Here is a 24,497-nt window from a genome sequence, read left to right as displayed (position 1 = left end):
CTCCAGCTTGCAATGTAAAATCTTCGTGAAACAAGGAGGTAAGACCACGGGAGGCTCTTCTGTGGAACACCAAGGGGCAGACCTAAGGCCCAGGCCCAGGCCGTGGGGGAGCCGTGGCACTGTTTAGAAGCCACTGTTGTTTAGAGGTCATTTCTTCCATTGTTGTTGACACAGAAAACCTGTGAGTGTGTCTGGGGAGCAATGCTCCTTAATTCCTGAACCCAAATGTTCCCTCCTGCCCTGGAGAGGCTTTCCCAGGAAATCCCGATTTCCCTACTTTTGCCTGAAGGGCTGGCCTTTGGAGGTCTGATCTGACCCGGAAGTGGAAGCGCTTTTCTCCCCCTTTCTGGCTAGAGCTTTTCTCCCCCTTTCTGGCTAGAATTCTACCCTGCTTATAAAATGGAGTGTATTGTTCATGGCTTGCAAATACAAGCTGCTGCCGCCTCAGGCGGGCCAGGGGTCAGCTGGAGCTGGGGGAAGGGTGAAAAGAACCTGGCTTGAGATGCAAAGAGCCAGGCTCATGGCGCCCCCTGTGTGACCCCTGCAGCCACAGCCCCCTCTGGGCCTCTGCCTCACAGAGGGACAGAGAGGGCCGTGTCCACCCTGGAGCTCTCTGGATTTGGCCAAACCTGGCTGCTGTGTGGCCCGTTCTTGGGAACACCATACTCTCTTCCTGGGTGACTTTGATCACTCATCCCCGCAGCAAATATAAACTGAGCACTCACGGTCTGCTGGGCACTCGTGCTGGGAGAGCTCAGTGTGGTGCATCACCGTGCACAACCTTGTGAATGGACTGAAAACCAGTGAATTGTACAGTTTAACAGGGTGCTGTTCATGCTGTGTAAATAATATCTTAGGTTTAAGAAGCGTAAAGAAAAAAGGAGGAAGAGGCTCCTGGGTGGGCAGGAGGGCAGGAACCTAGCGGGGCCATGGGGTGTGGGCCATGGGAGGGGAGCGTGGGTGGGGAGTGGGGGTGGAGAGCAGGGGGTGAGGACTGTGGAGGGTGAGTGTGGGGTGGGGAGTAGGGGATGGGGGCTGTGGGATGAGGGCTATGGCTGGTGAATGTGAATGGGGAGCGCAGGGATTGGGGAGTGGGGGGTAGTGTAGGTGGGGGCCATGGGGTGAGGGCTGTGGAGGGGGGAGTGGGGGGGGAGTGGGAGGGGAGCATGGGTGGGAAGGCGGTTGGGGAGCATGGGGTCCAGCTGTGGTGGGGCAGCGGGAGGGAGAGGGGAGTGGGGGTGTCGTAGGAAGTGGGGAACATGGGGTGGAGGCCATCAGGGAGGATGTGTGGGTGGGGAGTGGGGGGTGGAAAGCGGGACGGTGGGGAGCTAGCAGGGCCCAGGGTGCAGTGGCCCCGGGAGCCATGTAAGGCCTCCGGGTTTTCCTGGAGCAGCACGCATTTTATTCTGACTACTTTGGTTTCATGTCCTCCTAGAACTTTGCCTTGGCCGTTTTTGTGGCTCATTCCCAGCTGGGCAGTTTTATTCTGCCACTTCTTCCTGTGGGTCCCCAGGGATGATGCGCCCACCCCACAGGCCCTGAGCGGCCTCTTTCTCTGAGCGCAGCCCTGCCTTTCCCCACTGAACTCCCGGCTCCCCCACTGCCTCCATTTGCTTCATAGTCTGTTGCCATTGTCCCCGTTGGTCCCAAGGCCGCCTTGTCCTTATCCTCACCTAGCGCTTCTCAACACTTTGTATGCCTGGCCCAATTCCCAGGGCGTCACCCCCTCAGCTGACTCTGATGAGGATCAACGTGCTGTGTCACTGATGAGGAGACCTCCAGGGGGAGGCTTGCTGGTCCCTGGGCTCTCAGTGGGGTCCTCCTGTGTTTAGGGCCGAGCCACGACGCCGTGTGGTACCCGCGTTTCCAATGTGGTCACTCAGAGTCTGGCGCAGAGCCCTGGCTGAGTGACGCTTCGTTGCCTCGGTCCTTTGGGAAGAGGGGAGGTTCTGCCTCGGACGTTGCATGGGGTAACGAATAAGTGAATCTGTAGAAGAGTAAAGTGAGTCAGCCCTCCCCGTGGGGGCTGCTGTGTGCAGGCTTGCGGGCTGGAGTGTTGTTAAAGTCCACTGGGAAGGAAAACCGGCTGCGAGGCTGCCCCCGCCAACCAGGGGCTCCTACGCAGAGGTGGAGAGGCCTCCGGGGAACTGGGGGACAGAGAGGGGAAGTCGCTGGGCCATTGTCACATGGGAGGAAAGGGGCAGAGCCAGGACCTAAACCCTACTCTCCAGGCTCTCCTGCGGCTGACGTTTCCAGCCAGCTGCGTCCCTCTGGGCCACCGTCCGTGGGGTGTGTGAAAGGTGGAGAATCAGCTCCCTCATTATGCAGGCATCGCTGACTCTAGCAACACTACCTTATCGGCCTGCCCTTTCCATGCACGATTTTTTTTTTTTTTCCTTTTGTGATGGAGTCTCACTCTATCTCCAGGCTGGAGTGCAGTGGCGTGATCTCAGCTTACTGCAACCTCTGCCCCCCGGACTCAAGCGATTCTCCTACTTCAGCCTCCTGAATAGCTGGGATTACAGGTGTACACCACCATGGGTGGCTAATTTTCATATTTTTAGTAGAGACGGGATTTTGCCAGGTTGGCCAGGCTGGTCTCCAACTCCTGGGCTCAAGTGATCTGCTCGCCTTGGCCTCCCAAAGTGCTGGGATTACAGACATGAGCCACCGCATCCAGCCCTATGCACTTTTACTAAACCACAGATTTGTCAAAACAAATCACTTGTTATGTCTGTCCATATCCATTCATTCCTGCCTGTCTATTCATTCCTGCTCTCTGGGGGTGGAAGTTACACTTCAAAACTCCTGAGAAGGAATTGGTTTTATTCTTTTTTTTTTTTTAATTAAAAGAAAAATATTTTTTGAAACAGAGTCTCACTGTGGCCCAGGCTGGAGTGCAGTGGTGTGATCATAGCTCACTGCAGCCTCAACCTCCTGGGCTCAAGCGATCGTCCTGCCTCAGCCTCCCAAAGTATTGGGATTACAGGCCCGAGCCACTGTGCCCATCTTCTTTGTTTTACCTTATAAAATTGCACCCCCAGCTGCAAATTGGGAACTGAAAAGCCTCTGAGAGGTCAAAGATGCCATGCAGATGCCCTTCATTTGTTCAGGATGTATGTATTTAACACACGTGGGGCATCGTCTGGGTGCTTTGGATGTGCTGGGGAACAAGATTCCTTCGCTCCTGGAGTAGGGCTGAGCAAGCTGAAGGAGCCCTGTAGCTCATTCTGAGCCTTTAAGTTGTTATTTTGCACACAGTTATAATCAACTGCATCCTATGCCCTTCTGGCTTGTGGTGAGTCAGAAACAGAGAGACGGCTGGTAGAGGAAGGCGTTTTGAACTTGCCAGCAGAGGCTGTTACTTTGTTTGGAGTTCTGTCACAATCTCTCTCTCAAATTGTTAACAAGAACCCTCTTTGTCCTTTCCCTGTTCTCTGGAGGAACTCTAAGTCATCCTTCAAGACCCTGATCAGGACGGCTGCGGTCGCTCATGCCTGTAGTCCCAGCACTTTGGGAGTCCAGGATTGGGGGATCACAAGGTCAAGAGTTCGAGACCAGCCTGGCCAACATGGTGAAAACCTGTCTATACTAAAAATACAAAAATTAGCCAGGTGGGGTGAAGCGTGCCAGTAATCCCAGCTACTCAGGAGGCTGAGGCAGGAGAATTGCTTGAACCCGGGAGGCGGAGGTTGCAGTGAGCCGAGATCGTGCCACTGCACTCCAGCCTGGGCGACAGAGTGAGACTCCATCTCGGGGAGTAAAAAGAAAAAGACCCTAATCAAACATCACCTCCTCTGCGAAGCCTGTCGTGATCACAACCGTCCAGGCAGAGTGGATTTCCTTCTTTCCTTGATGCTCCTATCACTGCCAGCCACAACTCTTTACCATAGCAGTAATGTCATGGTATTCACACACTACATTTTTGTTTGCCATGGTAGACTGTATATTTTTTGAGGGTAGGGATTGCATGTTTTTCAGCAAAATCCCTGTATCACAGATTGTCAGTAAGTGTTTGTCAAATAACCATCCCACAGCGATGGAAGACGCAGCACAACAGTAAAAAGCAGATACAAGAGTATAAAGCAGTGTGTGCCAGGGCTGTTCAGTGATTGGGAGCCAGACACTGAATCCCGCAGTGGCCGAGTGTCTCCTTGTAGATGCCATAGATGCTGTAATAAGGTCCTCAGAGCCTCCAGGGACTGGTTACAGCCACCCTTCTCTAAGTCAGAGGGTGGAGTCAGGTCTAACACACTAACTCCCATTTAAGGAAGTAGAGAATTATCATTGAAAGAAAGTGCTAGTGCTTTGTCATAGGGGGAAAACCTTTAGCTCTCGGTTTAATTTGGGTATCCAGATCAGCTTATACCCTGGAGGTTCTGCCGAAGTAATCATCTTTCTTTTCCTCTGGCCATCCTGCACTCCATTTTCTTATGTTCTCTGTCAAGCTAGGAAAGCTGGGTCATTCACACCTAATGAAAATGCAATGAGTCAGGGATCATTTGAGGAGCCTTCTGCATTGGATATCAAACCGCATTTACAGTGTGAGCTCCAATGCAGAAACGATGTGCCTACACGCAGATACCCACACAATGCAGATCACATAAAGAAACAGAGCCTTGACCGGGCGCAGTGGCTCATGCCTGTAATCCCAGCTCTTTGGGAGGCTGAGGCGGGAGGATCGCCTGAGGTCAGGGGTTCGAGATCAGCCTGGCCAACATGGTGAAAGCCCGTCTGTACTAAAACTACAAAAATTAGCCGCGCATGGTGGCAGGCAACTGTAATCCCTGCTACTCGGGAGGCTGAGGCTGGAGAATCGCTTGAACCTGGGAGGCGGAGGTTGCAGTGACTGAGATTGTGCCACGGTACTGCAGGCTGGGCAACAGAGCGAGACTTCATCTCAAAAAAAAAAAAAAAAAAAGGCCGGGCGTGGTGGCTCATGCCTGTAATCCCAGCACTTTGGGAGGCCAAGACAGGCGGATCACGAGGTCAGGAGATCGAGGCCATCCTGGCTAACACGGTGAAACCCCATCTCTACTAAAAATACAAAAAGATTAGCCAGGCGTAGTGGTGGGCGCCTGTAGTCGCAGCTACTTGGGAGGCTGAGGCAGGAGAATGGCGTGAACTTGGAGCTTATAGTGAGCCGAGATCCCGCCACTGCACTCCAGCCTGGGTGACAGAGCAAGACTCCGTCTCAAAAAAAAAAAAAAAAAAAAAGGAGCCTTTAGTCATTCCCTATAAGGAATAAACCAAAAGGAGTTTATTTCTAGAGTAATGGGTTTTAGTTTTTACATTTTTTAATATTTTTGCAAAGTTTTTTGAGCAGGACAGGAGGGTGCGTTTGGTTTGGTTTGGTTTTTGTCAGTCAGGGGAAGTTACGAAAGTCACTCTGAAAAAAGACAGCAAGTGCTACAGTGATACGCGGCCTCTTAGTAGTGAGAGCTCTCCCTTCAACTTCAGCCACGAACCTGGAGCCTTCCAGCCCCAGCCTCAGGCCCCTCCCTCTTACACACACGGGCGCCCACCGAGCCCTCCTTCCTCTTTGGTGGCGAGAAGACAGTTCTCCTTCCTCAGCCTTGCCCCCCTCCCCTTAGCCGCCTGCTGGAAGCCAGCCGCTGCCATGGCGACTGCCCAGCTGTCCGCTTGCTCTGGGCAGCAGGATGTAAGAGTTCTTTCCCGTTTCCTTTCCTCCTCGCTCCAGGGAGCTCCCTCGGTGGAAGCTGACAGCTCAGCTTTTTAGTGTGTGGGTTGTTTTTTCCCTTCCTGAGCCGTGTTTGCATAACCTCTCCGGAGTCTCTGTAAAGTTAGGGCAGCGTTAGAGTGAGCTGCAATCTTGCCGCCCTCTGGGGCAACTTCCTCCCGCCCTCCCCTTCCCCCTTTCTTTTGCCTTGCTCTAAGGTTGAGTGTGGGGTTGAAATTCTGAAATGATTCTCTCGTTTTTCTTTCCGTTGGCCCACAGATAACGTAGAGGGTGCCTGTGACATGCCTGGCGTGGGGATCAGTGCTGGGGCCATAACAAGACCCAGACAGATATGAAAGTAGCTGAAAAGATCAAAAGGACTTACACTAAGAAGTTTCTAGGGTGGTGGGGGACCCTTAATTTCTTCATTTGGCTTTTTTGTGTTTCTCATTATTCTACACCTAGTATGTGTTTTTGTAATGAAAAAAAAAAGTTGTTCAGAACATTTGCAAACGTGTTGAGAGAGTTGTGCGGTGCTTGGCCCAGCCAGATCCTCCTTCCTCCGGGGGTTGGTTCTCCAGCCAGGACTGGCTTTGGGGAAACGCAGAGGAGACTAGAATCTCTTTGGGGAGAAGGCCCCTAGTCAATGTGGATCCTGTGTCGGGGCTGCCCTGGTGAGAACACTGGGTGGGCTTGGTCAGAATCTCTTCCTCAGAGCTGACCTGAGCCTGAGATTTCCAGTTTGAGTGGGAGGGGGAAGGGGGGAGGGGCAGGCCTTCTGAGCTTAGTGGGTACCATATGCCGTTTGTAACTTTTGGGGAATTATTAGAGCAGCTCATCCTGGTGGCTTTGGTGATTACAGAGAATTCTTGCCTTTGCCCCCCTTCCTAGCTAGCCACTTTGGGGTCATCCTCCGTTTCCGATGTCATTGGGTTTTTTTTTTCCCACATCCCCATCACTTTGACTGCTCAGCAGCTCCGGCTTCTTCTCCCCCACCCCGCTTTAATCCACCCACCCCCCTGCCCGCCTTGGTCCCTGCCCCCACTTGGTTCTCCCGCTGGGTCTCCCTGTGTGGTCCCTCCCACCCCCCACTGTCTGTCCTTTACCCCCTCCGGCCTTTCCCTGCCCCATCCCTCTCTCCTCCTGCGAGGTCGGGAGGAGGGAAGAAGGGGAGGAGGAGGCACCGAGGAGGAGGAGGAGGCGAAAAGGCACTTCCAGGACCCAGGGGAAAGGTCAGAGGAGAGCCAGGAGAGGGAGAGGCCAGAGAGAAGAGCCTGTAACAGCCACCAGGGCTGAGCTCCGCTCTGCGCCAGGCAGTGTCCTGAGAACATTAGGATGCTGATGTGTTGACACAGATGAACTTACTTAGTAAATGAAGGCGGGGAACCTTGAAGAGATGACCTGGGCATTGGACTAAGGCTCCCTTTACCTACCTGCAGGGCCCTGCCTGGGGCTTCTAGGTCTCCAGGGGTCCTTTCCAGGAGCCAGAGCTCCATCGTTGGCCTCTGATGAGGCTTCGTAGATCAGCGGAAGGAAGGGTCAGGCTCTTTTGAGAGTGGAGTTTTATTAATGTTAAACATGACAGCTGCCTTTTCATAAACAAAACTCGCCCTGGGTGGGAAGGGGAGGGCATCCATAGTCTCCAAATCGGGAACTTCCAGTGTGTAATCAGCCTGAGCTCTGAGTGCATGACACCGACCAGAAGGAAACCACGGTCCTCAGGATGGGGCTCCTGACCTTGCTGTATCCTCGGTGAGACAGGGCTCGGTGTGATGCTGTGATGCACATCTGAATCCTCGTGGCTTATAGGCAAGCAGAGGAGCTAGAGGCAGCACAGGCAGAAAGGCCTCCCGGTACCCAGGGCTGATGCTCAGTAGCTCTCTTGCTAATGATGGCTGTTCCCTCTCTTGAGGTTGGGGTTTTAGGGAGGGAACACTGGAGGGACTGTCCTGGTGGTCTTTGATAGACGAGCTCAGGAACCATGGAGTCTGCAGGAAGCTGCTTCCTGCCGTCACTTGTTTAAAATAAAAGGCAGACAGGCAGCAAGGAAGACGTGGGGAACTGAGCTCTGAGCACTTCAGCTTTTCTGCCCTTGAGACCTTTGTCTCGTCCCCTCTCCCAACAGCAAGTTGTCACCATTTCCTCTTCTCCACCTCTTCCTCTAAGCCAGTGGGTCTCAAGGTTCAACAGCCTCAGAATCACCCTGGGGCTCATCCGAGCCCAGTTTCAGAGCTCCACTCCCAGTGTCTGGATCAGTAGGTTGAGTGGAGCCTGAGCACTCACATTTCTAGTAAGTTCCTGGGTGTTGTGGTGCTGCTGGTCCAAGGACCACGCTTTGAGAGCTGCTGCTTTAGACTTCAGCAGCTCTGCAGCGGGCAGGGAGGATTGTGTGGCTCATGATCACTTCACCTCTCCAAGCCTCGGTTTCTTCATCTGTGAAATGGGTCTGTGATCTCTGCTGCCCTCACAGAGAAGAAGAATCTGCGATGTGCAGATTCTTGGAGTGGGGCCTAACCCCGCATAAGTGCTTGGTAGACTTGGGGCTCAGTTCCCTCCCAGACCTTCACTGTCTTCCGTCTGTCCTCAAGAGAGACTCACAGGAGTGACTCTGTGACTGTGCCTCGGAATGCCCCACTCTGAAACCCAGAGCTGGATGCAGAAAGTTGTCCCCATTCTACAGCTGGAGCAGCTGAGGCTCAGAGCATGAAGCACCCTCATCTGATGTTCCATAGCTAGAAGGAAGCCAGCTGGGATGTAGCCCCTGCTGGGATGCAGCCCCGGCTGGGATGCGGCCCCGGCTGGGATGTGGCCTTGGCTGGGATGTGGCTCTGGCTGGGATGCGGCCCCGGCTGGCTGATCTCTGGAGTTTGTGCTCTTCTCAGTGCGCCAGGTTGCCTTAGCAAACAGTTGTGTGTAAGGGGTACGAGGTGCCAGGAGATGGCGAGAAATGGAGGGCAGACTATGCGCATCTTGTTAAGGACAGAGCAGTGGACAGTTGTGAGGACAGGGGCAGGTGCGCCAGTGTTCTGTGGTGGTAGCTGAGATCTCCCAGGGAGAGAGTGTCAGGGGAAAGGAGAAGACGAGGTGGAACCCTGGGGAGTGCCTGTGTGGAGACAGAGGGGGTGGAAGAGCCAGGGAGAAAGTAGAAGGCAGGATCAGCGCTATGAGAACCAAGATGGCGCCATGCGCTGGGTGCCATGCGAAGGGAGAAGTTCAAGGAGGGCAGAATTGACAATGGTGTGAAATGCCACCAGTGGGCATGGAGAAGATGCTGTTGGCTTTGGCAATTAGGAGGCCCCTGTGGACCCCTGAGGGTAGTTTCACTGGAGAAGTGTGGGGGCTCAAAAACCAGCAAGGAGTCCCATCCGCCAAGCCCTTCAGATCTCGTTTCTTTTTCATGTAATCCTCCCAACCACTTTATGAGGTAAGTATTTGATCCATTTTGTGGATGAGGAAACTGAGGTTTAGAGCCATTCAGGACTCTGGTTTGGGTCACAAGGCTAGTACATGTGGGGGTAAGTTTTTAAAAGATTCTGAAATTTGAACTTGCCATCTGGACGTTGCAGAGAAGGTTAAGGGTATAGACTGTTCCACTGTGCCGAGGCCTCCAGCAGAAGCGGCTCATGGCATCTGTCTGTGGTGCCTGTGTTTGGGTGAAGTCCTGGGTCCCCTGTCCCCCACTGGGGTCGCCCAGTCTCCCTGTCTCCTCTGTCTAGACCTGGACTCTCAACCTCAGTCTGAAGAGATGGACCATTGGCCCTGTTGGGGACCAAGTGGCACAGTGGGGGTGATGGAGAGCCCAGGTACCAACCTTCTTCTGGTGCATACAACCTTCATCTTAATGCATACACACACAGACACACACATATATATAACACACATACACATACACAAATACTTGAATATATATACACATATATATGTACACCTGTACTCACAAATATATGTATATACACACATATACAAACACACCTATACACATATATATACCTATTATACACACAAATATATGTATATATACACATACACAAATACACACACCACACATCACATTAATATATACATGATGGCGTTTCTCTGTGCCTTTTAGTAGATATGCCGGTTTTCCTGAGTATAGGAGTGACAATAGCCCAAGGTAGACAAGGGAGCCTAGGGCTCTCCACTGCTGTGACTGCCACTGGGGTTGGTGGACCTGATTTGTTCAGAAGAAGGAAAGTAGCTGAACCAGGGATGAAGAACTAGCACTTCCCCTTCCACTGCCCAGCATGAGGTCAAAAGGGGCTGAGAACCTCCTTCAGGGTGAGCGGAGTGGGGGAGAGGCCTCCAGTCTGCCGGGCAGCTGCAAAAACGGTGTGCAGACCAACAGGTTTTCCGTCTCAGACTCAGCTGACCTGTCACTGTCGTGCTAGATCTCTAGCAGCAAACATTTGTAAGCACAACGTGACTCGGATTTTCAGAAACAGGCCTGTCAGCAATCTTGTTGACCAAACCATTGTCAGATAAGCACCCAGCAGTCACCTAGCAAACCATGTCCCTCTTTACCCCGCTCCCCCACGATCATTTAAATGACATCAGGCTGCGGTTCTGGAAGGGTCCCAGTGTCCTTGGGGTTGGGGCTGTGACTTACTTATTGTACATCTATCTTGTGCCAGGCCCTGGGCTAGTACTTGGGACACAGGGACGATGCTTGTGGTTCTTCAACAAGAACCTGTGAGCCTACAGGGGTAAGGGGTGTTGCCCAAGGTAGACCTGGGGAGGTCTGAAAGAGGGGAAGGGTGGATGTGGAGGGTTGGAGGTATGCAGAGCACGCCGGCGTGTGGAGGCACTTGGCAGCCAGCAGAGAGGGCAGACGCTGGAAAAGCCGTGACGCTCCACAGAGGAGCCGGCCAGAGCCGTGGGAGGGGGGCCCATCGAGAAGAGAGAGGCTGGGAGAGCTAGCTCAGCCCGAAGGCTTGGCACTAGGCTGAACACATGGTCGGGGTCCCCAGAAACTGCGTTGGCCCAAAGCAGGGCTAGTAACTTTCCTCCATGGAGGCTTGGGCCAGGGATGGGCAGTTTGGATCCAAGTCTGGGCTGACCACTGTGGAAATGGGAACCTGAGAGTGGTTACATTGGAAACAGACACTGCGTTCTTTTGCTTGTGAAATGCAGTCGGAGGCGAATGTGCAGCCCCTCCTCCCCCTCAGGTCAAGGCTGCCATTTAATTAAGCACTTTGGTGTTGATGCTCTGACAACACTACTCTAAACAGAGCCCTGGCTTCCCAGACACCGTGGGGACTGCTGAGAAATGCTCTTGAGTTGAAGGGCTGCTCCCCCACACTCCGAGTCTGCACCTGCCGCCTGTGGCTGTGCACTTTGCACCTTAGAAGGGAGGAACTGCCCTCTCTTGCCCCAGTCTCGTTTCCTGTGTGCAGTGGCCACCTGGCAGCCCCGCCCTGTGTCAGGAGCTTGAGGTTGGAGGTTCCACCCTGACTGCTAGGTGGGTTCTGTAGCTTTCACATTTAATCACCATGGTCACCTGATACGGGAGGCGTGAAATCACCCCCTTTTGGAAGGATCCCAAATGTCTATCAACTGATGGACTGATAAGCAGAATGTGGTCTCTCCATACAATGGAGTACTGTCCAGCCACAAAAAAGAGTGAAGTGGTGACCTACACACGCGGCAGCGGGGATGAACCTTGGAGATGTGGCGCTGAGTGAAAGAAGCCAGACCCCAGAGGCCACAGAGCGTATGAGTCCATTTCAATGAAATGTCCAGCACAGGCCAATCCATAGAGACAGAAAGTGGACGAGTGGTGGCCAGGGCCTGTCCTCACTTCGCACATCCAGTTGGTCACCAGGCCCTGTTGATTCACCTGCGCAGTGTCCCTGAGATCATCCTTCCTTCTATCCCTGCTGCCTTGTCACCTACTGACCCCCAGATGGCCATGGCCTGGTGGGGCAGTTCCCTGGAGAAAGGGAACTGAGCACACGCACCTAAGGTGTCCAGGCCCTTGGCTCTGGCCTCACTGTGTTGTGACTTTGGCCACATCACATGGCCCCTGAGCCTCCAGCCCTTATCTATGAAGGTGATTTGGATGTCGATGATGAAAGTGATCATGGCATCTCTACCTCATCTACCTCCCAGCATTGTTACAAAGACCAAATGAGATGAAACAGAAGCATGTTTTATAAACTGAAAAGTGCTGTGCCAGTGTGAGTGTTTCCTTTAAGAAACACGTGTGAGATGATCAGTTTCCTTTAAGAAGTAAGTGTAGTGGAGTCCCTGAACCTGGACCCCAGTGAGGATCACGTATTCATGGTCTGCTGCGAGCTGTGTGTTCCTTAGCTCCCGGGGACAGATGGATGATCCATTAGACAGCGCGGCTTCTTATCGAAGGCGAACTTGCTGGTTGCTCTTCCGGTTTTGAGATAATCACCAGGAAGTGAACTTGTCAGCTCCAGGCCCATGTCTCCTTTAGACAGGTGGTTTGTGGCCTTGGGTCTTGGTACTAACTTACGTACTTTGTGTGGGACTCTGCAGGAAGGTACTTAGATTCTAGGAAGAAATGCAGATTGATTTTTTTTTTTTTTTTAACTCAAAGTGTGATCCTTTGACCAGTAGCATCAGCATCACTGGGGAGCTTCTTAGAAGCGTAAACCCCAGGCCTGTTTAATCAGAAGCTCCATTTAGGAAGATTCCCCCAGTGATGCAAATCCACGCAATGTTTGAGAAGCAAACATATCACTCTACGATGTCACTGGGTGCCTGAGAAACCCTCACACCAGCAACTAAATGCCCTGAGAGAGCATCAGTTCATGCAAGTGGCTAACACAAGGTGAATGACTCCAAACCAGTGGCATCCCTATGTGCCAGCAACCACCAGTTAGGAATCGTAATGAGATCTTGGTGATATTGGCAATTAAAATATGAACTAGTTGTGAAGTAAGCTGAATAAGGATATGTGGTCCCCTCAAGAGGCACAGAACTTTGTTGGAAAACACAAAAGGGGTCCTGATTAAATGGGGACACCAACGGTTTAGAGCAGAGGTTCTCAACTGGGGGTGTTCTGCCCCCTTTGGGGGACATCTGCAATGTATGGAGGCATTTTTGTTTGTCATAACTGGTGGGTCCAGGTGAGGGGTGCTGCTCAGCACCCTGCAATTTACAGGACGGTCCCTACCAGAGAGAATGGTCTGGCCCCAGATGCCAATTGAGCTGATGTTGAACAATTTTGGTTTATCCTAGTGGAGTACACATGCACTCACATGTCACACGCACGCACATGCAATGCACACAACACACATGCACACGCACATTATTTATTTTATTTTATTTTATTTTATTTTATTTTATTTTATTTTATTTTATTTTATTTGAGACAGGGTCTCACTTGGCCACCCAGGCTGGAGTACAGTGGCGTGGTCTCTACTCAACTGCAGTCTCAACCTCCTGGGCTCAAGTGATCCTCCCACCTCAGCCTCCCTAGTAGCTGGGACTACAGGTGCCCGCCACCGTGCCCAGCTAATTTTTTGGGGTTTTTTTTTTTTTTTTTTAGAGAGAGGGTTTCGCCATGTTGCCCAGGCTGGTCTCAAGCTCTTAGGCTAAAGAGGCTAAAGTGATCCTCCCACCTTGGCCTCCCAAAGTGCTGGGATTACAGGGGTGAGCCACCACATCCAGCCAATACACACATCACTTTAAAAATTCAAGGGTATCAGGCCGGGCGCAGTGGCTCACACCTGTAATCCCAGAACTTTGGGAGGCCGAGGTGGGTGGATCACGAGGTCAGGAGATCGAGATCATCCTGGCTAACACAGTGAAATCCTGTCTCTACTAAAAATGCAAAAAATTATCCGGGTGTGGTGGCAGGCCCCTGTAGTTCCAGCTACTCAGGAGGCTGAGGCAGGAGAATGGCGTGAACCCCAGAGGCAGAGCTTGCAGTGAGCCGAGATTGCGCCACCGCACTCCAGCCTGGGCGGCAGAGGGAGATTCTGTCTCAAAAAAAAAAAAAAAATTTAAGACTGTCAGATGATATTTTGATAACAGAGCAGTGGAGGATGGGAGAACTCAGCATAGTGGATTGTGAAACAGATTTTAAAGTCATGATAATAAAAACAGTGTGGCATTGAAATAAAACTTAATGTGGCTCAATGGAATAAAATAGCCCTCAAAGCCATTTTAATAAAAAGGGAAAAAAATGACTACATAAGATAGAACAAGCATAACACAGCCAATGGAAAAGGGTTCAGAATTCATTGTTGACCTAATTGCCTAGTCATAAGTGAAATATCCCTGGAGCCATATCCCAGGCCAAATTTAGAGCCCCTTTCTTTATTTCCTCTTCATACCCACCCCCCTTGCCCCAGGGTGGTTCCTGTCTCTCTACAGTGTAGAGTCTGATTCCAAGTAGGACTGCAAAGATTGAGGCAAAAAGAGTTGATGAATTTCTGGTCTACAAAGAGGATGAATTTCTGGTCCCTATAAATAAGATCCACAGTTTGAGCCTTTTTAAATTTTCATTAAAAAATTTTTTTTGACTGGGCCCTGGCACTGCTGGCGGTGCCCGCATCTGTGCAATGGGCCCACCCAGAATTTGAGCCTTGATTGTAGGAAGGCTGTAGGCGTTGCAACCAGAGAGGCCTGGGTTTAAATCCCAGCATGACCTCTTGAATTCCCTCACAACCTTTAAAGTGTCATGTGACTTCTCTGAACCTCCATTTCCCATCTGTGAAATGGGCATGAAGCCTGCAGCGCTGTTGTCAGGATTCAGGAGAGAGTGCTGAGGGCAGGGGATGAGTGCTTCCCTCCTGCCCTCTGCACATGGCGCTCCCAGGGAACGGCACCGGGCTCCTGCTGTGCTGCTCTAGGCGCACTCACGGCTCATGGCCTCTCCTCGGGGACATGACGTGGGGGTGTTTTAATGGAGCACCATGTTCTCTTTTCGCTCTCGGCCACAGATGACGTCCGGTTGTTTGCCTTCGTGCGCTTCACCACCGGGGATGCCATGAGCAAGAGGTCCAAGTTCGCCCTCATCACATGGATCGGCGAGAACGTCAGCGGGCTGCAGCGCGCCAAAACCGGGACGGACAAGACCCTGGTGAAGGAGGTCGTACAGGTACTGAGTTCCTCCAGGGTCTGGAGGTCACAGCTCACCAAGGGTTACCATCCTGCAAGGAGAGAGAGGGCTGGGTTGGACTCCTGGGTCTGTAGCTTAGCTGTGACTTGGGACAAGCCATGCTGTGTCTCTGCACCTGTAAAGCCATTGGTGAAATGTCACCAGAATTGTTTCAGGATGCGGGCTAGGAGGAGGTGACTGTGTTTGTGGTTCCACCTATCCCGTAACAGAAGCATGGCGGCTGGGTGCCTGCCTCCGTGGGTAGCGCAGGTTGCTTGCTTCTAGAGAAGGGGACCGGTGGGGGGACCAGCATAGCGGCCACTACCCTGTGGCGTCCTGGCTGGCTGTCGGCGGTGGTCACAAGGATCCCGTGGGAGAATCCACGTGTGCCCTCTCTGAACAGTGCCTACTGTAAGTCTTTTCCATTCTGGCCATTAAAGAAAATGGACATTCCCAGCACTTTGGGAGGCCGAGACGGGTGGATCACGAGGTCAGGAGATCGAGACCATCCTGGCTAACACGGTGAAACCCCGTCTCTACTAAGAAATACAAAAAACTAGCCGGGCGAGGTGGCGGGCGCCTGTAGTCCCAGCTACTCTGGAGGCTGAGGCCGGAGAATGGCGTGAACCCGGGAGGCGGAGCTTGCAGTGAGCTGAGATCCGGCCACTGCACTCCAGCCTGGGCTACAGAGCGAGACTCCGTCTCAAAAAAAAAAAAAAAGAAAATGGACATTTTCAATGTCGGAAGCTTCCAACGTTGTTCACTTGGGATACGGGTAACGGTCATGTTGAGAAAAGAACATCTGAACTCCACAAAGGTAACCCTGGGGTAGGGTAGAGGAGGGAGAGAGGCCTTTCCCTACTAAAGGGATTTCCATTTTGCAAAAGGATTTCTCACAACCCATGAACTAGGGAATCTCTCCCTCTTACCACCCCTTTAAACTGTTGTTCAGGTGAGCAGAAATAGTGTGTTACACGTCCCTTCAGCAGCTTGTCTGTTACAGAGGGCGGGGGGTACCGCTGCCCGTCCTCCACCATGCACATTGTTTTAAAGATTCAAAGCAGTGTAATTGGTCCATGATAAAACAAACGTTTAAAAAGAATAGACTCAGCTGGGTGCGGTGGCTCACGCCTGTAAATCACAGCACTTTGGAAGGCTGAGGCGGGAGGATTTATTGGCTAAGCAATCTGAGACCAACCTGGGCAACATAGTGAGACCCCATCTCTACAAAACATAAGAAAATAAAATGAGCCAGGCATGGTGGCACATGCTCATAGTCCCAGCTTCTTGGGAGGCTGAGGCGGGAGGTTTGCTGGAACCCAGGAGGTCAAGGCTGCAGTGAGCCACGATCGCACTACTGCACTCCAGCCTGGGCAACAGAGCGAGATCCTGTCTCAAAATAAATAAATAAAAATAAAAATAATAGTCTAATGATGGAAGTGGATGATAGCTAAAGACACAGGGTTTCTTTTTGAGGTGATGAAAATGCTCTAAAATTGACTATCATGGTGGTCGCACATATCTGTGAATATACCAAAAATCACCAATTATCAAAAACAAAAACAGGCTGGGCGCAGTGGCTCACACCTGCCATCTCAGCACTTTGGGAGGCTGAGGTGGGAGGATTGCCTGTGTCCAAGAGTTCAAGACCAGCCTGGGCAACATAGTATTAATATTACTCCATCTCTACAAAAGAATAAAAAATTAGCCAGGTATGGTGGTGCATACTGGTAGTCCCAGCTACTTGGGAGGCTGAGGTGGGAGGATCACTTGAGCCTAGGAGGTCGAGGCTGCAATGAGCCGAGATCTTGCCGATGCACTCAGCCTGAGTGTGGTGAAATTGAGACCCTGTTGTAAAAAGAAAAACAACAACAAAATAGGCTATCTGCAATGCACTATCTTGAATTGGACCTTAGAACAGAATCAAGTCAGGAGTTTAATTAATTATAATGTACCAATGTTGACTTTTTCACTGTGACAGATGTACCGTCGTAATGTAAGATGTTAACAATGGGGAAATATGTATGTGTGTGTGTTAAGGAAGATAATATGGAAACTCGGTACTACCTCTTGCAACTTTTCTGTAAATCCAAAGCTCTTCTAAATAAAATTTTTTTTTTTAAGAGAGACGGGTCTCACTATATTGCCAGGCTGGCCTCAAACTCCTGGGCTCAAGAGTTCCTACACCTCGGCCTCCAAAAGTGCTTGGATTATAGGCCACCATGCCCAGCCCAAAATAAAACTTTTATTTAAAAAATAACAATATGGCCAGGTGGCATGGCTCATGCCTGTAATCTCAGCACTTTGGGAGGCCAAGGCGGGTGGATCACCTAAGGTCAGGAGTTCGAGACCATCCTGGCCAACATGGCAAAACCCTGTCTCTACTAAAAATACAGAAATTAGCCGGGCGTGGTGGTGGGTACCTGTAATCCCATCTACTCAGGAGGCTAAGGCAGGAGAATCTCTTGAAACCAGGAGGCAGAAGTTACAGTGAGCCGAGATCTAGCCACTGCACTCCAGCCTGGGGGACAGAGCGAGTCTCCAAAAATAAATAAATAAAAATAAAAAATAATGATAGGACATAATAGAGTCATGTGGTCCCCCGTCAGCTCCTGCTTTTGGACGTCCCTCCTGGCCACTCTCTGGACGGGCTCGCCTCCTGCCTTTCGGCTTTGCTGTGGTCCCAGCCTACAGGTCACACTCTTGTCTGCAGCTGTTTTTTTTAAGGTTAATGTAATTTCATAAATGATATGGCTGCACCGCCTCTGTAATTCATGGTTTTCTGGTAGCAGAGTGTCCTGGTTCACAAGCGTACTGTCATGTACTAAATGTTCCCCTGTTCTTGGTCTCTTAAGTTGCTTCCAATTTTTATTTTTATAAACAATGTTCCAACCAACATTTTAATACATGCGGCTCCTTTCTTCTGTTGAATTATTCTTTTAGAATACAATCTCGGTAGGTGGGGTTCTGGAGTTAAGAGGCGAGATCATCATTTTTAAAAGGTATGGGCGTCAGATTGGCTTTGAGCAGTGCTAGCACTGTGCCTGGGACCGAGGAAATGCTGACAAAGGCCATTTGTTTCACATGCTAGTCAGCGTTCCTGGTTGACACTGCTGTCTGCACCCTGTCTGGCCCTGGAGCCCTTGTTTTGGAAAACCACTTATTCAACCCTACAGGCTGTTTTTCTCCAGGCCAGTTGGGTTTTAATGGTTAACCAGCTTCCAGGGGTCTTCCGAGGGGCAGCAAGATGGAAAATGAAAAAGAAGACCTGTTCTGTGGCCAAAGGTCTCCTGCTGAATTCTGCCCGCCGTGCTTGGCCCGCTCTTGGACGTGGCCAGGAGGAAAGGGAGCAGAGGGAGGGGGCGTTCTCCAGGATGTGTGCACAGGGCACGACATTGCAGATCTTTGCGATCCCTTTTGTCTTCCCATTTAAAAAATTGTGGTAAAATACAGGCCAGGTGTGGTGGCTCATGCCTGTAATCCCAGCACCTTGGGAGACCAAGACGGGTGGATCGCCTGAGGTCAGGAGTTCGAGACCAGCCTGGCCAACATGCCAACACAATGAAACCCCATCTGTACTAAAAATACCAAAAAATTAGCCCGGCGTGGTGGCGTGTGGCCTGTAGTCCCAGCTACTCGGGAGGCTGAGGCAGGAGAATTGCTCGAACCCGGGAGATCACGTCAGGAGATTGAGCCGAGATCACAGCAAGACTCTAAAATAAATAAACAAATAATAATAAATTGTAAAGTACAATAACATGAAGTTTACCATGTTAGCCATTTTAAATTACAATTCGGCGGCATTAAACAGAGTCACAATGTTGTCTAGTTCCACACCGCTGTCTAGTTCCAGAACTTTCTCATCACCCCCAAAGGAAACCTCATATCCACTAAGACAGTCTGCAGAGTTTCTTTCCGCTCTGGAACTCTTTCCAGTTTGGGTAGATGCGCCGGTGACTGAGGGGGATTGGAGGAAATTAATTCCCTGGTGGGAACCTTTAGGCGGGAGTAGTGGCGATAATTTATATGTTTGCAAGCTCGAGTAAGTTGAAGCACAAAGAGGAATTGCTTGGCTCTTGGTAGTGGGAAGTACAGGGGTTTTGGCTTTAGGTGTGGCTAGATTGAGGGCTCATGCAGTATTTTCATCTCATCTCTCAGTTCTGTTTTTCTCTGCGTTGGCGTTAGGCAGCCTCTGCACAGCCAAAGAAATGGTCCATGCTCTGGTGGTCCCTCTGGGTCAGGATCCCAGAAGAGAGGCCTCTTTCCTCAGTGTCAATCAGTCTCTTCAGAGGACCCTGATTGGCCCAGCTTGGGTCACATGCACACTATTGGGCAGGGAGGCGGGGTTTCGTGATGGGCAGCTCCAACGTGATCCCAGTTGTTAAAGAAAGGCATGCTGGTGAATGAAGAAGCGCAGATGTGCGCTGCAGTGGGGGAGCTGGAATACTGTCCTGAACTACAGGTGCAGGCTCATATTTTGACCATTATCATTTGCATTTTCCACCTCTCCACTTAAAAATGTCAATTACCTGAAGCTGCTACAAGACCTTATTTTTATGCTGCAGTTGCAAATATAGCCATTTAGGGTCCATTCTGCTGGTATCATGCTATCTTTCCACAGCCGCTAAAGCCATGCAGAGACTGGCATGCCCATCAGCTTCCCCTCTGCTTCATGGGGGTTCAGAGCAGACGTTCTCTAAGGAACCTTCCAGATGGGCCCATTCTGGATGCCATGTCTTGGGGACCAGGTCACTTCCCCAGCTGCCTTTTTGCCATCATTTCTATGTGAAGAAGAAGTAGATTGGCTTTTAAAGATTACTGTATTAATAAACTCTTGACTTTGATTGTAATAAAGTAATGCACATACATTCCTGTGCTTTGTGTGAAACGTGGAGGGTGTAAATTAATTGCATGGTCATTGATGTGGAGGAACTGGAATCCGGGGGGCGTTTTTTTTGGTTTTTTTTTTTTTTTGGAAACAGAATCTCAGTCACCCAGTCTGGAGTGCAGTGGCACAATCTCAGCTCACTGCAGCCTCTGCCTCCCATGCTTAAGCAATTCTCATGCTTCAGCCTCTCGAGAAGCTGGGGATTACAGGTGTGTGCCACCACGCCCAGCTAATTTAGAGGAGGGATCTGCATGTCACTAACCACCAGCCTGACCATGGGCAAGTCTCTCCCTCCCTGGGCCTCAGTGTCCTCATTTGTAAAATGAAGAATTGGATGAGTTGACTTGCTGTGTCATATTCTATTTTAGGGTATTCTGGAAATTTTTCTCTTCTTTTGTTTTAATGGAGTAATTTGTTTATGAAGGCATTTTACCTTTAAATGAACCTTATTTTACTTTGCCAAGGGGGAAGGTGTAGTACAGTGGACTTTGGAGCCAGGTGGCGTGGGTTCAAATTTCAGCTCCATCACTTACTGTGTGGCCTTGGGCACATGGCTTACCCCCTCTGGACTCAGTCACCTGATGTGTAAAATAAGGGTAATATAGTGCCTGCCTTGTAGGGTTGTGGTGGGGATTAAATGAGCAAATATAGGGAAAGTGCTTAGAACAATGTCTTAATTTCTGGGACCCGGAAGTAATAGCTGTTATTTCCAGTTTTCCGTTTAGACAACCCCATGATGCACAGTTTGGGCAGGAATGTTTCTACACTGTAGATTATTTCCTTCGGAGATGCTAGATACAGATGCTGAGCTCCAGGGCATGAATCTTGTTGTTTGCCAATATTGCCAGTTGTCTTACAAATGGCTTGGGCCAAAGTCACAGCCATCAGCCACACAGGAAGGGTCTGGCCTCACCCACACTTGCCAGCGCTAACCTCAAAAAGTTCATACTTCACCTATGGCCAGCACACAGGTGCATCAGCATATGGGGAAACTGAGGCCCACAGCGGTGATAGGACCTGCTCTAAACCCACAGCTAATGAGTGACAGAGCTGGGGCTAGAGCCTGGGAGAATTAGGAGTGAAGTTTGACTCTGATCCTCTTTAGTCTGTATTCAGAGCCTGAGAAACTGAGAGGCGTCTGTGGCTGAGGGAAAACAAGACAAAACAAGACAAATGCCAGCAAGGCCACGGGGCAGCAGGGGCTGCCAGGCAAGCTGGGCGGGGCGATTGCGACGCCCAGACTCGAGTCCGGGGAATGCGCTGAACGCACAGCACGCACGGCTGGCTGGCCACAGCTGTTGTCTGCCACACAGAAGTACCCGGCTGGTGCCCAGGACAGAACCTCGGTCCCATTGTTCTCGTGTCTCTGCAGGATTGTGGGGACAATGCAGTGACCGCTGGTAGTGACCTGCGATGTGCCAGGGCCAGGCTCTCTTGATTTAGAGCCATGCTTGGTCAATGCTGCATCATGCTTGTCTTGCAGAATGGACTCATTCACTTGATCCTTTTATTTATTCTTTAACATAATATGAACATTCACAGAGCCAGGAATCCAGAGGGCGTGCAGCTCAACTTTCGGGGTCAGGAACAGAGGACATCAGAGGGTGCTGCCTCTAAGCAGAAGTGGAAGTGGGAAGGACGACGTGCCAGGGATGGTGTGAACTAGCCAATTGGAGTCTATTCTGATGGCTTCGCAGCCCCAGGAGTAACCAGGCTTAGTGGCTCACACCTGTAATCCCAACACTTTGGGAGACCAAGGCAGGAGGATTGCTTGAGCCCAGGAGTTGGAGACCAGCCTGGTCAACATAGTGAGACCTTGTCTCTACTAAAAATAAAAAAAAAACTAGCTGGCACGTGGTGTTGCATGCCTGTAGTCCCAGCTACTCAGGAGTCTGAGGAGGGAGGATCACTTGAGCCCAGGAGTTGGAGGCTGCATTGAGCTGTGTTTGTGCCATTGTACTCCAGCCTGGGTGATAGAGGAAAGCCCTGTCTCAAAAATAAGTAAATAAATTAATAAAAATAAACCCTAGGGGCAGGATCGGCTTAATTTCTGAGACTAGATTTACCCACCCCTCCCCTCTGAGGGCCTCTTTTGGGTACCAATGTGGCAATAATATGAATAACAGTAGTTTTATTGTGGCCCTACTATGTGCCTGACACTCTTTGAAGGACTTTCCGTGTATTAAGTCATTTGTCCTTCATGAGGCCAGGTCTGCCACTTTCCCTGTTTTATAGATGAGGAGCTTGGGATCCGAGGAAACTGAGTAACTTGTTCAAGGTCCGGGTGCTTGGACATGGCAAAGCTATGCCTGGAACCCAGGCTGTGGGCTCAGAGCCCCGACACGGCCACTTCACCACACTGCACATTTCCCAAACCATCTGGCACCAGGGAAGAGGTTCTAAGGCCATAAGCAGGGCTGGACACTCCTTTTGTAGACTCGTGTTGCCCATGCAATTCGTTTTCAAATTTTCTGATTCTCAGTTTTCCTTGATGGTGGAACCTTTAAACTGGAAAGTGAACTTTGTTGCTCTGTGCCTGCTTTAAAAAAACGCGGCTGTGTAAAATGGAGAAAGTTATGGCATGTAGGGGAGTGAGGCTCAAGCTGATATTCTGGCTCCATCAGCTCACAGGTGTGGGACTTTGGGCAGGTGTTTATCACTGGAATTTCTGTGTTTTCACTTAGGAAAAGGAGAATGTAAAATGTCACAGCGTGGTTGGAAGGATTAAAGAAAAGCAGTGGGTATGAAAGGGGCTTCTCCATTTTGATGCCCGGTGAACTGTTCATCCATCAAAACCCTGATTTCTTACCCCATTCTCCTACCAGCCTCAATCAGAATTAATTGTGCCTGCATCTGTATCTACTATGGTCTAGATAGTATTATAATTAAGGAATTATAATTAAGTAACTAACAAGGAGATAATCTCCTAGAAGGCAGAAGTCATGGCTGCTTTGTGAATCGTACTCCTAGTGCTGGAAGGTTACTGTGTGCTTGCACATAACAAAGGCTAAGAAATGAAGAAATGAGGCCGGGCGCCATGGCTTATGCCTGTAATCCCAGTACTTTCTGAGGCTGGAGCAGGTGGATTGCTTGAGCTCAGGAGCTTGAAACCAGCCTGGGCAACATAGTGAGACTGCATCTCTATTTTAAAATAATTTTTAAAAATTAAGAAATGGGCTGGGCACAGTGGCTCATGCCTGTAATCCCAGCACTTCGGGAAGCCGAGGTAGGTGGATCACTTGAGGTGAGGAGTTCGTGACTAACCTGGCCAACACAGTAAAACCCCGTCTCTACTAAAAATACAAAAATTAGCTGGGCATGGTGGCATGTGCCTGTAATCCCAACTACCAGCTACTCGGGAGGCTGAGGCATGAGAATCGCTTGAACCTGGGAGGCAGAGGTTGCAATGAGCCGAGATTGCACCACTGCACTCCAGCCTGGGCAACAGAGCAAAACCCTGTCTCAAAAAAATAAAAAGAAATGAATCTGCTCATGTAGGCTCTTTGGGTATTACCAGGACAGAAACTTACAAATGCTCAGTAACTGTTCTCTGCCTTAAATTAAATTGTGGAAGCTAATTACACTCAGGGGACTTGGGGCTAGGTTGAAATTTTCAAATCTCTGCTTCTGTTTCAATAGAAACCAGGAGGCTGAGCGCAGTGGTCCACGCCTGTAATCCCAGTACTTTGGAAGGCCAAGGAGGGCAGATCACCTGAGGTCAGGAGATCGAGACCAGCCAGGCCAACATGGTGAAACCTCGTCTCTATTAAAAATACAAAAATTAGGCTGGGCATAGTGGCACACACCTGTAATCCCAGCTACTCAGGAGGCTGAGGCAGGAGAATCGCTTGAACCCAGAAGGAAGAGGTTGGAGTGAGCCGAGATTGTGCCACCAGCACTGCAGTCTGGGAGACAGAGCGAGACTCCATCTCAACAACAGCAACAAAAATGAGAGAAAGCAGGAGTGAGAGCTGACCGGGGCAGCCGGGAGAACCTACACCCCTCCATGGGATGAGATTTATGAGGCTGCTGCTCCCATCTGCAAAGCATGAGTTACCACTTGGCACTCTGTGGACCATCCATAGACTGCCCGTTGCCTTCAAAGGGTTTCCGCTGTTTATTTCTATATGGAGTGTTCACGCTTGGACTCTGTATTTGCATAACCAGAAGGGCCTTTTTGGCCTGACGCATTTCACCTGGGCCTGGGCTCAGGCTGGGGGAGCTTCTTGTTGCTCATGTCATACATATATATATATAAAAATAAATAAATACATGTTTATATAAATATATAAAAATATATTTATATTTATATAAAAATATATTTATCTCGGCTCATGGCAACCTCTGCCTCCTGGTTCAAGTGATTCTCCTGCCTCAGCCTCCCAAGTAGCTGGGATTACAGGTGTATGCCAATGCACCCAGCTAATTTTGTAAATATATAAAAATATATTTATATAAACATGTATATTATATATATTTATATAAACATATATAATATATAAATATTTATATATACATATATAAATATATATAATATATGTAATATATATTACATATATTTTATATATATATATATTTATTTTTAGATGGAATCTCACTCTGTTGCCCAGGCTGGAGTGCATTGGCAACATCTTGGCTCACTGCAGCCTCTGCCTCCCGAGTTCAAGCGATTCTCCTGCCACAGCCTCTCAAGTAGCTGGGATTACTGGCACCTGCCACCACGCCCAGCCTAATTTTTGTATTTTTAGTAGAGATGGGGTTTCACCACATTGGCCAGGCTGGTCTCAAACTGACCTCAGATGATCTGCCCGCCTCAGCCTCTCAAAGTGCTG

General features: G+C 50.2%; 1 protein-coding gene across 1 annotated transcript in view; it reads left to right on the top strand.

The window, feature by feature from the left end:
• Positions 1 to 24,497, top strand: part of COTL1 (coactosin like F-actin binding protein 1) — a 52,721-nt gene that overhangs the window by 12,755 nt on the left and 15,469 nt on the right. The window contains exon 3 of the mRNA XM_005592679.4: positions 14,620 to 14,777. Coding sequence (XP_005592736.1) covers positions 14,620 to 14,777 — 158 coding nt within the window. The remainder of the gene's footprint in view (positions 1 to 14,619; positions 14,778 to 24,497) is intronic.

Source organism: Macaca fascicularis, chromosome 20, assembly GCF_037993035.2.
Source record: "Macaca fascicularis isolate 582-1 chromosome 20, T2T-MFA8v1.1".
NCBI lineage: Eukaryota > Metazoa > Chordata > Mammalia > Primates > Cercopithecidae > Macaca > Macaca fascicularis.
This window is presented reverse-complemented; position numbering and strand designations above follow the sequence as displayed.